We start from the raw sequence: 12018 nt of genomic DNA, 5'->3' as shown, positions 1-12018 counted from the left end.
TGGTGGATATTGTCTCACGACAGGTTTTATGGGTCGGTACAGAAGATGGGACGACCCGACGACGCAATGGGAGCAATGGGAGAAGGAACACGACAACACAACAGTTCAAAGAGGACAGATTTCGACACAGTGGCTTGTTTTCTATTGTCGTTTGGACACACAAGAATTATGAAGTATCTCCTACAAACCAACTCAACAGAACAACAGTATGCAGCGCAGTCAGCAGCAGTCAAATAGGTGGGAGGCATGGCTCCGGTTTCACGTTGTCGAAATCCATCCCATCGCATCTCATAGCTAGCAAAGCCAACTGACCGTCAATGAACGATCAATTCTCTGTTCTCCGTTTTTCAATACCATCCAAATAATGCCTCATGACTGCCAATTCCTCGGTTATGTTTTCCATAGACTGTCTCGGAAGGTCTACATCAACATAACCTTTTCCATTTACAGTCATGACATGCCCTCCGGAGAACCAGACTTTGACTTTACCTCAGTCTAGCCTGCATAATGTTGTGATCTAGCATAAACGTTGCGATGTAGCATACCGCCCTCCAATACATCAAGTGTTCACGTCATGCTCGCTAATGGCAGATCCCTTAGGCATCAGCTTCACAAAGCACGAACCTTACAAAACTCGGAGAAATCACCACGAGCACCATTCGGTGCACTAGATGTTGTCTCGGGTACGCCAGATTGTACCAAGTGAGAACCTTGGCGAGCATGCGACTAGAGTACAGCGATTGCCTACACACACTCACTTCAAAGATGGTGGTCGTATGTAACCACCAGATGGCAAGGCACAGAAGAAATGTAGGGTGCTGATGCGACCGCGTGGGTGAGACTAGAAGCTGAGTTGCGGGGTCGTGCTTCGCTCATCACAGCATTAGCAAATAACCTGGAAATACAGAACACACCTGCTCTGCTAGGTATGTAACAGCTGACGCTTGAGGGTGTGCAACGGATTTCCGGATACTGCTTAACACGCTTTTGATAATTCGATGCCAAGGGGTCAGCCTCCAGGCAAAGTACATATGTGCTAAATAAATAATAAAAACACCTTCTAAGATGGAGTGCAGCGAAGTGCGAATTTCCTGCTTCGGGTATGCCTAGGGGGCTCCCATGATCTCAAACGAGAAGATCGGGAGTACATCGACGATTATCCAGATAGCTGGGAATGCGCGAGTCCTTAGTGTGGGAACCAAGGGAGCGCTTCCGTACATGTCCAGATCATCAACCTATAGACTAGAAGCTGGACTCGTCCGAATTATCACAGGAAACTCAGGGCTCAACCTCTTGTGAGATGGACGTCATACACAGCCTACACGGCCTCGCGTCAAGCCGTCTAGAAATCCTGCATATCCTCGGTCCCATCCAGGGCTCTGATCCCCTCAATTGCTGGTATCTTGCATAACTCGGCTCCTTAGTCTCAAAGCCGCGCCGTTGGAACACAGCCAATTCAGGTCACTTGACAGCTCGCGAACGAATGACAATTTGACTTTACATAACTGCCTGTACGACTTGAAACGAAACTTGCTCTCCTGCTGACAACTTGCTGGGCTGTCATGACCAAGATGGAGTTATATTACTGCCATTGCGCATCCTCCTTGCAAAGGCTATGCGCCTCAATGGCGATCAACATCCATGACGCCCAAAAATAAACGAACTCTGCCAAACAGTCTACTTATCTCCAGTCCTCACGCGCTTGCCGTATCCACTATCCCCGTGCTCCTTCGGCCGCTGTGGAACCATCTTGCGACCGATCCTTCAGTACCGCAACAGCCAGAACACGGCATCCCGACTCCAGCCCCAGTGCTGCGAGGCACTTCCAGTCATGCACTGGTTAGGATTGTCTGCTCCGACAATACACAGCCGATTACATCCCCCCTCCCTCTCGATTGTTCTTTGGTCGCACTCGCACAGCCTTACCCCCTCTACTTCCTGTATTACCAAGTTAAACCCGGAAGCATTCATCAGGCCATCCCATCGTCCCGGGAAATATACTGTTCGTAATCTTGAACGACATGGAAACCTACTCGTCGCTTACCGAGGTCGGTTGTGTATCCGAAAAGTAGCGATTGCATGCCCAACCTTCCCGTCCCCATCGCCCAAGTACTATGGGGGTTTCGTTCAACTGTATAACGGCTGATCCGGAAGAGCCCGGCCTTATCTATCGCTTGGCCTTTGTGATGGTGCAAAGTGATGACTGCCTTTTTATTATGTTAGTACTATGTTTCTAATCTCACGATACGGGCCGACCGGACGGCGCCCGTATCACTTTTTGCAGTGCGAGTCAAATTGTGGGTTCCCCTCCCATCGTGGCCCTCAGTAACGCCCGCCATATAATTTCTTTGATCTCGCTAGGTAAGCAGATGTTGGTTTAAACACATTCCTACGTACTGTAAGGTCGTAGACTGCGAGGCATGTCACGGAGTCACCTCCTGTGCCATGTCATCATTATCGCGGGCACTGATGCACCGAGACTCGAAACTCGATTTCTGTCAGCCAGGGTGGTAATCACCCTCTCACATTTTGTAATCAAGCTATACGATCGGCGATTATCGTGGTCGAGGGAGATTCCGCAAGAAGAACTACCAGCCCATCCGCAGGAGACTTCTCGTATCTAACGACACAGCCGGTAAACATCAAACACCCTTGCATATATGCTGTGGCGAAGAAAGAGTCTAGAATCACCCAGCCCACGGTCTGCAACTTGCTTTGAAACGGGGCCATAAATTACACGTGCTTGACAGCCCAATTGTTTTCGGATTAGTAAAGAAAAGAAAAGAAAAAGGCCCCAAAGAGATCTTGAAAAAAATTCGTTGGACCAAAATGCATCCACCAATTTTCCGTTGAAAGGTTGTCTTGGTCGGTAATTCAAGTAACCTGCTGATGCTCGTCCCATCTTTGCTACCGTCATTGTTGAGCTTATTCTGGCCAGACCTACTCGAAGGCCCTGTAAGCTCTATGTAATGCAAGTAAGCCCAGTGCCTTAATCCGATAGCATCAACATGCAACCCTTTCCAATCAGTACTACCCAACCAATGCTTTGGTTCTGCGACCGCAATATTCCCCCCCCCCACAGAATGGAGATACTCCGCATATGCAGAGTAACTGCTGCACGACACTTTGTATGCGCTTTTAACCTCGATCTTCAATACCCCGCAGGGAAGAACGCCGCTCCCATCGCTGGTTCTGAGTCAATGCAGCCGTATGAGGATTTCCAACAGAAAAGCTTCGGTTGTTTATTTTTACCTCACTGAATATGGGCTATGAACATAACCAAAGTAGCACGGGTATCAGAGCCCTGGGCAGGTATCATAACGGGTACTATAGCCATTCGTAACCTGCAGATAATAATGGAGAACTAAGGTATTGGCCTGGTGCACTCTGTCAGAACTCGCCAGTATTTTGAGACTACCATGGCATGACTAGATAGCCGGAAAAGAACTCTTATTTTTTGCCCTGCTTATCCGGGTCATACTTCTCCTTCCAAATCCTGTGCACATCCATTAGTCAGTTCTTTGCCTCAGAAGATCCGGACACGAAATCACCGGTGCAGACATTGCGTCAGCGTTTTGAACAAAGGAAACATTGGCTGGGTGTGATGGTGGTACGACGGCTGATTCAAGATGCCGCCCGTCTTATTTGGCCCCCAAGCAACCACCGTTCCGGTTACCGCTGGACTCCGTTTTGTGACCTGAATTATGGCTTCCAAAGGCCAGGAATCTAGACCCTCAAAAACGAGGCGAAAGTGCAACGGTTGAGCCAGGAGTGACGATAGCCTATGAAATCATTTGCCCGACACCAGTCTGTGACGACCGTCCTGCATCATTCCCGAATCAGGCGTGCGGCTGGCAAGGAGAGAAAGGATCTAAGAAGGACGCATGATTGCAAAAGTAGGCTTACCAGGTATTGCCCAAAGTCTTGTTTCCGGCCTTTTCAGCCAGCCGATAGTACTTCGCCGAAAGGAACTAAGAGAAGCCCGGAGTCAGCCTCATGTGGTCCATACTGAGCTTGAGGATGATGGCTCAATTGAGCGGTCTCATTCGCTTGTTGCCCCTGAGTCTTGTTGTGCCTCGTTGCTGCCCAATGTGATCACAGCGTGATAACTTAGCTATTAGGAGATACGAGGTCCTGAACAGGCCGCACAACGAAGCAAGGGGCTCATGACCACCACGATGACCCTACTAGAGCATAGCGAGTGCTGGATAGAGTAGGGCATGGCCTGGGGGTTGAGCCCTAATGGGGTGATATATGACGGCATGGGAACATCTCTGCCTAACATACCTTGTCCTTTTTGCATCCGAAACCTTGGAGATAGCACCAAGCAGCTTCGTTCATGGCATCTAAGGAGAATGAGCATGCCGTCACCAGTATCATGCAGGGCGAAAGAGCACAGCTCAGCTAAGCCACTCACCCGAATCACCAAGATTGGCAGCAGTCTCGTAATACTGTAGGGTATTAGTCAAGAACCAACCAAATATAAACACCATGGCAGCTGCCAGGGACATGATGAGTGAAACATGCAGAACTTACGTTCTTTGCGGCAACCGCATCTTTCGGCACTCCCCAGCCATGACGGAAGCAATTCGCAAGTTCGAAGATGGCCAAAACCAATTCTCCCTTCGCGGCGCCTCCTTTCTTGAGTCCCGCTTTGAGAGCAAGGTTCTCAACTTCAGCTGCATTCGATGCCGCGGCCGACAGATACGTAACGGCCTGTGCTAGATTTGGTTCACATCCCCAGCCGTGTCTGTAAACCAACATCAGCCTCTTCTTCGTGCCTGACGGCACTGGACATGACCTTGCAACGCTCCATTTAGACCAGAGATGGCTGTAGGAATGCAAAGTATGTTGCATGATACCCAGCCTCCAAAACAAATTACCAACAGAAATGTTGTCCGACTCACCTCAAGGCAAGCCCATAGAGGACTTGGCTCAGTGGGTTATTGGCGCCATTTGGATCTGCCAATCTCCCAAACATGCTTGTTGATTGTTCCAAAAGCCCCTCCTCGTGCAACCTGATGGCCTCTTGGATATTGTCGTCTATAGCCTTACTAGACACCACCGCCTCCGCGTTCCTCTGGTGCTCTAAGCTCCTTCTGACCGCATGCATGTCGAAGGGGTCTGTTCTCCTCTCATTAGGCGAAGGTGTAATGGAGGCAGACCGGGTACGAGCCTGTGAGTTTTGCTGTGCGAGGATTGTGGCTCTCTTTTCCCAATCTCTTTCCTTCGCGTCATTGTCCACGCTGTCGTCGCCAATCTTGATTTGTGGCAGATTCTCGGGCACATACTCTGACGTGCTCGGTTTTCTGGTCAGATGTAGGCGATGACTCAAGCGTCTCTGTGTGCCCTCCCTCTTTGGAGCGTCGCTCTCCTTAGAGGAGAGGCTATTCCCCCTAGACCTCCGCCCTTTGAAAACATCGAGGCTGCGGCGCGGCTTCTGGCTGCTGTCCTTGGCGGTCAGGTAGGCATCGCGCTCGTCATTTGCGACGTCCGGGCTAGGCGGAGGATAGATGACCTCTTGCGAGTGCGTGTCAGAGCGGATGAAGGTGAATTCTGGAGCGGCGAGCTGGTTGACGGTTGCGTGTTGATCGGCTGAATACTCGTGGTTCAGCCGGTCTTTCTTCTTAAGCATGTCGCGGAGACCCATCTTCGCTGGTGGAAGGGTTGTACAAAAAGTACTAGGAATGGAAGCTGTCCACTATGCGCTTTAGGTCTGGTACCGTAGGTGTTATACTTTAGGACGCTAATCTGGAGTATCGTAGAATCTGCATCTATGCAAACAAAAGGCAACACTGCCGGGGCCCAGGAATTTGGAGCGCCATTCCTTTGTCATCTTATGCAGAGGCTGATGATAATAATCCTTCCGGCTTGAAATCACTTCAGCTTGTACTTCCCGTGCCGTCATCCAAACAAACTTCTTGAGTTTGGAGGGGTCGTCGTGGCTCAGCCCCCCAGCCTTGACCTGGAGCCATTGCAGCGCTAGAAATTGCCGCCGTGTTGCCTACATGGTCATGCAACCCCTGTTGCTGGTATGTAATCACTGTAATTCAAACTTACAACACGAGGCAAGAATTGCTTGCTATCGGCTGTTACGGCACAGGACGGACGGCTGACAGATGGACGAGTAATGAGTTAAGTCAGACTTGAGCTTTTGCGACTTTGAAGCATTTCGCGGGCGGGTTTCAGCATGACAAGGTATTATATGAGCTTTTACAGTATGTATCAACTCTTGTCTCCTCGAGGGTAAACTACTCGTAAGCCGGTTCTGAGACACTGTATGTGTTCCGCTCTACCGAATACAATAAGCTAGAGAATCCAGGATAGTTGTTTTGTGCCGCGTACATGAACAATATCATTGTAAATGTATCCCGCATTCAGGGCTGTAAACGACGAATCGACTCACTGTAGGTATGTAGTATCCACAAAAGGCATTCTGCAAAGGACGACAAGACGACCGTCGAGCCGGTGACTATAGTCGGTTGCCCGGGATCATGTGGGCAGTTGCTTGTTGCAAAAGGCGGCCCAAGTTGCTAGCGATGAACTTAAGTAGACTGATTTTTAGACGGGATCGCATGAATAATGCTGAACAGTCATGTCGTTCTGCTGGTTGCCAGTAGTCAAACAAAGACGGCTTTCATGCGCTTATTCCAGCACGAATTTGCCCCCCTGCCCCCCCACTAACGTAAGTATGTTACCTTTGTCTTGCGCAATCAAGATCAGTCGTCCACCATCCGTCCCGTCCAGGCGGTGAATTTTAACCATTCCGCAACCTCAACCTCAACCTCAAACATCAAGGACAAATAACACAAGTATTCTCTGTTGCCTTTTCAACACCCGCACTTGCGCATCACTACCATCCCCTCGACAGCCTCACGAATACCAATATGTCAACGGCAGAGGAACAAGAGCTTCTTGCTCAGATCAACCGCTTGGAGAGTCGCATCCATCGACACAAAAACCAACACAGCCAGCGTATGTTTTTCAATCAACTTAATCCCGACCGCCGCTAAGATCTGCAGCTCCTGCCTACTCGAGAGGCATCTACCGAACTGCTCCATACTCTCGTGGTTATCGTGGTGCCCGCAGCCATGCGCCAACCTACCGCAACAAGACACTGGTGCTGAATGGACAAGCGCGTCCCGATGCGACGGCTACGCATACGGATGCTAATAGCAGCGGTGCCGCCTGGGTCAGCCGTACTGACCGTCACCTCCAACTCATCAACAGCTCTGTCTTCGAGAAGGACTCTCAGGCTCGAGCTTCCGCCATGGAGGAGACGCAGCGCCTGAAGCACCTGAAGAAGGAGCAGATGGAGAAGAACCGCTTCCTGCACTACGTCCGCCAGAATGCTAGCAGCATCCCGTCAGCTGTTGCTGCTCCAAACGCCGCAGCTTCAAAATACGAGATAACCGTCGAGGGCATACGTTTCCAGATCACTAAGCAAGGCAGCAAGCTCGTCCGCGCACCAGATAACCCATCCTCCGCAACGCCCCGGTTAGCTACCATCGGTGGCGTCAGGTTCTATCGAACGAAAAATGGGAACCTAGTTCGGCACGGTATCGCCAAAGCACAACGGTAGGTATGCCTCTTGATCTCGGGCATGCAACCAATACTAACGTGCGACTGCCCCCCCGCAGAATGGCAGGCGGAATCAAAAAGGTCAACGTGCCATGCAAGACCTTCTCATGGACCGGTATTGTCTTCTCCAAACATCATGACTTCATTACAAGACCGCCAAAGCGCAACGTTCTGGCGCGGTAAGGACGCCCCCCCGGACATGCACTAACTTGTAACACAGGTTCCTGTCTTAAAGGACCCAACTGCCGGTTCATCCACGATCCCTCAAAGGTGGCTATCTGCCGCGACTGGCTTTTCAAGAGCGACTGCCCCAACGGCGATGCTTGTGACCTTTCGCACGAGACAACGGAGGAGAGAACGCCTCTTTGCGTGCACTTTGCCAACGGCAAATGTAATAATGACTCTTGTCCGTACGTTCATGCTGAACATTCACAGACTGATCCAGTGTGCCGAGATTTTGGCTTGAGTGGCTACTGCGAGCGAGGAGCCAAGTGCCCCGATCGCCACGTCTTTGAGTGTCCTGATTTCAGCAACAGCGGTGCTTGTAAGAACAAGGGTTGTAAGCTGCTCCACCGGGAGAGGGCCAGCGTGCTCCGCCACCGAGCAACAACTGCTGGAGACAATGACGAAGACATGCCTGATCTTTCCAGCGATGACGAGGGAGATGGCCCTGCTCCCGATGATATTGATTCCGATGAAATGGAGGAGTTCATAGGACACGACGACCAAGTCGACGAACTGGATTTCTCCAAGGACTACATCGGGTTTTAAGCCAGCTAACTATATAGGTTTGTACATCATGAGTCGTATTCTAGTCTTTCAGGTGGATAGTGGTGGAACAAGCTCGATACCCAACGGCGTTTCGGAGTTTCTTTTTGTTCCCAGTTTCTGGGGTCTTTGATACCCAGTAGAATAAGCGTGCAAAGACCGTAGCAAGAAACTAAATAAAGAAAATTGCGAAGAAGAAATAGCCGTGGTTCACTTGACGTGTTGTGTTGTATTCTAGACTAGACTAGCAAGAAACATGTTCTAGCCTAGACTATCCCCTGGAATTGACTCTTTTGTGCGATGCTGGCATCACGAAACTTTGCTGATCCTCTGTACGTTTATTTCACTGGTGGCAGATGCCCTCAAGTCCCAAGAGCCAATAGCCGAAGAACCAAAGATCAATTGTATCAAAGCTTATTCATATGGAACTGTTGGCTTTCGTGCCCTTTTTCAGCTCTCAACACCAACCAGGTTAACCTAGAGCAGTCTAGTCTGGAGACCGGAGAGAGCGCCGCAGCTGGTCGGCACCTGACAGGAGCTCTATATGCGGTTTTAAGTCGTCTAGGTTAGGCTAGTCTTGAAGTTGGATTTGGGTTGATTTGATTTCCCGGGAGAAGACGGGAAAATTGGTAGCGCCGAGCAGCCGAACTCCCAAAGGCTTGGATTTGGACGGCCATCGGACCCGCAACGAAAATAACCTCAGTTGCGAGCTACGACATTCCTGCAATTCGCAAATCCCCATCACTCACTCATCTCACAATGGCCTCCCGCTTGGCAAGAACTGCTGCCGGTAAGTAGGCGCATGTCCGTCGGCGCGATGGTCGCCCAATTGGTCCCGTCCTGAGCTCACAATTTAATCCAATCCAGGGGCTGCCCGCCTCCGACCGGCTCTCTCCCAGCGATCTGTCCCGGCCATCGCCTCCATCAGCGGCCAGCGCCATGCCTCCAACGTCCCCGAGAAGGTCGACCCCAAGTCCAAGGCCCAGAGCATCGTCGACTCTCTGCCCGGCAACAACGTCATCTCCAAGACCGCCATCCTGTCCTCGGCCGCCGGTCTGTCCGCCTACGCCATCAGCAACGAGTACTACATCGTCAACGAGGAGTCCGTCGTCGCTTTCTGTCTGCTGTCCGTCTGGGGCGCTCTGATCAAGTACGGAGGTCCCATGTACCGCGAGTGGGCCGAGGCCCAGAACAACAAGATCAAGGGCATCTTGAACGCCGCCCGCGCCGACCACACTCAGGCCGTCAAGGACCGCATCGACAACGTCCAGCAGATGGGTGGCGTCGTTGAGACCACCAAGGCCCTCTTCGCCGTCTCCAAGGAGACCGCCGAGCTCGAGGCCAAGGCTTACCAGCTCGAGCAGAGCACCGCCCTGGCCGCCGAGGCCAAGGCCGTCCTCGACAGCTGGGTCCGATACGAGTCCCAGGTCAAGCAGCGCCAGCAGAGGGAGCTGTCTGAGAGCATCATCGCCAAGGTCACCAAGGAGCTAGAGAACCCCAAGGTTCTGCAGCAGATCCTGCAGCAGAGCATTGCTGATGTTGAGAGTAAGTATACTCGTTTCGTTGCTACGAATCTTTTCCTCCCTTTCCCCGAGGGGGATGCCATCGTGCTGACTTGTTACAACAGGGATCGTCTCTTCCAAGGCTCAATAAGCGACTCATTCTATACCGCGAACTCGATAGACGGTGGAAGTAGTGGTTACAGAGATACTCCCGCGAAGCGAAGCAGAGAACGGGTTTCCCTTTGTCAACCAAACCCGTGTTTAACACCTTGTGCATTAGTCAAAAGAAAGCTTGATAAAAACAAACACCTGCTGCGCTTCCTGTGCTAAGTGAGACACGGACGGACGCCGTTTGTATGAAATTTCTTAGAACCGGTTCGTTGGGATAATCCTAATACCACGAGCCTCGGATGTCCCTTATCGACCATTCCATTTTTCCAGCAAACCAACAGTCCAATCCCTAAACCGTCGATCTCCCTCGGGCAACCACCCTTGACTTCTTCCCAGCAGCTGCTTTAGGTCATCTATTGCCATACCCGGCAGGGAGACGTCTTGTACATTCGATACCAGTGACTCGCTCATCCGCTCTGCTTCCTCCTTCGTGACATATTGGTACAGGACCTTGACACCGCCGACTGAACGTTCGCTATCCAGGGCGGATGAGGTAAAAGTAATATCTCCGTTGAAGAGCCAGATTAGCAACAGACGATCTGGGGATGACGCATAGGAGCTGCCCAGGGGTAGTATGACAGACTTGGAGCACCCCGACCGCGAAAGCGTCGAGGCGAGCATCGCGGCCACGCAGATCGAGAGACTGGGTTGTGCTTGTGGGTCGGCAGCCGGCGACGAGATGGCCAGTTGCCATTTATAAAGAGTAACCGAGGCCGTTTCTTCGTGAAGCACGCCAATCTCGGTGTGGCAATTGGCGCAGCTCGCCGGAGTGCCTTGCTTCACCGAGCCGGGAACGCCAACCGTAGTACTTGCACCAGTAGTTGTTGTCTGCGTGAACGACCGTTGGTTAGCTACTCAGTTGTACTAGGAGAGAAGGAATTTGGCAGACATGTTCTGTAGGAGAGAGCAAGCATGGAGGAGATATGATATATATATTGACCAGTGGATATCTAACAACACAAAACACAAGCACCGTCATCTATAGACCAAAAAAGTATGAAAAATGTGTTTCTGCAAGATTTCTTGAAAAACTTCCACGTCCAAGGAAAGTCTCAGCGAAATGCGGAAAGCCGAGTCTCCAACCAGGTCGTCCGGAAGCTGAAACCCGTGGCCCAAAAGCCCGGTTTCTGCAAACGAACTCCCATCGAGAGAAAAACACTATATGTGTTGAGGTTTCTTCTAGGGTATGAGTATCGGTGACCACACCACTGAGTGCATGCGCGAAGCCGCTGGTTTGGCCACCTTCTATATACCCATGGAGCGGCAACCGACATGGTGTGATGCCTTTTTAAAACAGGCAAAGGGTGATGATGATGATGATCGGTGTGATTGCTTACCTTCAGATTTGTGCAGTCTTCTTCAAAAAACAGGAAAGACGTCAAGTCGACGAAGCCTGTCCCCGCCTGTCCCGAGAGACGTGAGTTGGCACCGTAGCCTCTGCCAGCAAGGTGCTCTTCGTTTCCGGAATGGCCGTGATCATGATCGTGGTCGTCGGGTTTATGGCAATGCCAGAACTCCATCATCTCTGCCCAGTTCTCACTTGGGAGATCCTTCCATACCTTGAGCTTCCCGTCGTCGACGACGATGGTTTGACAATTCCTGCACTTTACCGCAGAGGCTGGTTGGAGATCAAAAGCTGACCATGGCACTATCTGGGAATCTAGATGTGAAGAAACCGTTTCCTTGGAAGATATCGGCGATATGGGAAGCCGCCATGAGAGACTTTTGGAACTCTGCTTCTGAATTGGTAATGTTTGCGTTACTGCCACTTCCTTTGGCAGCTGGATAGTGCAATCTTCACCTTGATGCCGAATGGTGAGCCGGCGCCCATCTGTCGAGACACTTGCCTCAGTGCTTGCGGAGCACGGCGAGGGAAGTGAGCAACCGACAGACACTTGACGGATGTTGGAAAGCAGCTCAGCATACAGTAATATCCTTGGAGGTTCTGCCATGTTGACAGCGTAATCTTTCGCGATTTGTATGCGAGGAAGACCAG

At 51.2% G+C, this 12018-nt stretch overlaps 4 protein-coding genes across 4 annotated transcripts; 2 read left to right on the top strand and 2 right to left on the bottom strand.

Moving 5' to 3' along the window:
* Positions 1 to 3450: 3450 nt before the first annotated feature.
* Positions 3451 to 5650, bottom strand: BKA67DRAFT_653773 (uncharacterized protein; the record flags this gene model as incomplete). The annotated part of the gene is made up of 6 exons (XM_046106438.1): positions 3451 to 3496; positions 3907 to 3971; positions 4288 to 4346; positions 4418 to 4451; positions 4537 to 4750; positions 4908 to 5650. 6 exons carry the CDS (start codon positions 5648 to 5650, stop codon positions 3451 to 3453), a joined length of 1161 nt encoding a protein of 386 aa, XP_045964735.1.
* A 1237-nt stretch (positions 5651 to 6887) lies between these two features.
* Positions 6888 to 8352, top strand: BKA67DRAFT_653772 (uncharacterized protein; the record flags this gene model as incomplete). The annotated part of the gene is made up of 4 exons (XM_046106437.1): positions 6888 to 6975; positions 7023 to 7578; positions 7641 to 7696; positions 7802 to 8352. 4 exons carry the CDS (start codon positions 6888 to 6890, stop codon positions 8350 to 8352), a joined length of 1251 nt encoding a protein of 416 aa, XP_045964734.1.
* Positions 8353 to 9014: 662 nt separating this feature from the next.
* On the top strand, positions 9015 to 10135 carry BKA67DRAFT_58410 (uncharacterized protein). The gene is made up of 3 exons (XM_046104126.1): positions 9015 to 9139; positions 9217 to 9894; positions 9977 to 10135. The coding sequence occupies exons 1-3, from the start codon at positions 9109 to 9111 to the stop codon at positions 10000 to 10002; spliced, it is 735 nt and encodes a 244-aa protein (XP_045964733.1). The 5' UTR covers positions 9015 to 9108; the 3' UTR covers positions 10003 to 10135.
* A 133-nt stretch (positions 10136 to 10268) lies between these two features.
* On the bottom strand, positions 10269 to 11974 carry BKA67DRAFT_653770 (ubiquitin-conjugating enzyme E2-binding protein; the record flags this gene model as incomplete). Its single annotated transcript, XM_046106436.1, has 2 exons — positions 10269 to 10850; positions 11360 to 11974. 2 exons carry the CDS (start codon positions 11972 to 11974, stop codon positions 10269 to 10271), a joined length of 1197 nt encoding a protein of 398 aa, XP_045964732.1.
* Positions 11975 to 12018: the final 44 nt, after the last annotated feature.

This window comes from Truncatella angustata (genome assembly GCF_020726525.1).
Source record: "Truncatella angustata strain MPI-SDFR-AT-0073 chromosome Unknown BKA67scaffold_1, whole genome shotgun sequence".
NCBI classification, from domain to species: domain Eukaryota; kingdom Fungi; phylum Ascomycota; class Sordariomycetes; order Amphisphaeriales; family Sporocadaceae; genus Truncatella; species Truncatella angustata.
Note: the sequence above shows the minus strand (reverse complement) of the source record. Positions and strands in the feature narration are given on the sequence as shown.

Bases quoted from the DNA above. Each gene is read 5' to 3' on its own strand.
- BKA67DRAFT_58410 (XM_046104126.1), top strand. From the start codon at position 9,109: ATGGCCTCCCGCTTGGCAAGAACTGCTGCCG. The intron at 9,140-9,216 runs GTAAGTAGGCGC...AATCCAATCCAG, and splicing joins CTTGGCAAGAACTGCTGCCG to GGGCTGCCCGCCTCCGACCG. The intron at 9,895-9,976 runs GTAAGTATACTC...TTGTTACAACAG, and splicing joins GAGCATTGCTGATGTTGAGA to GGATCGTCTCTTCCAAGGCT.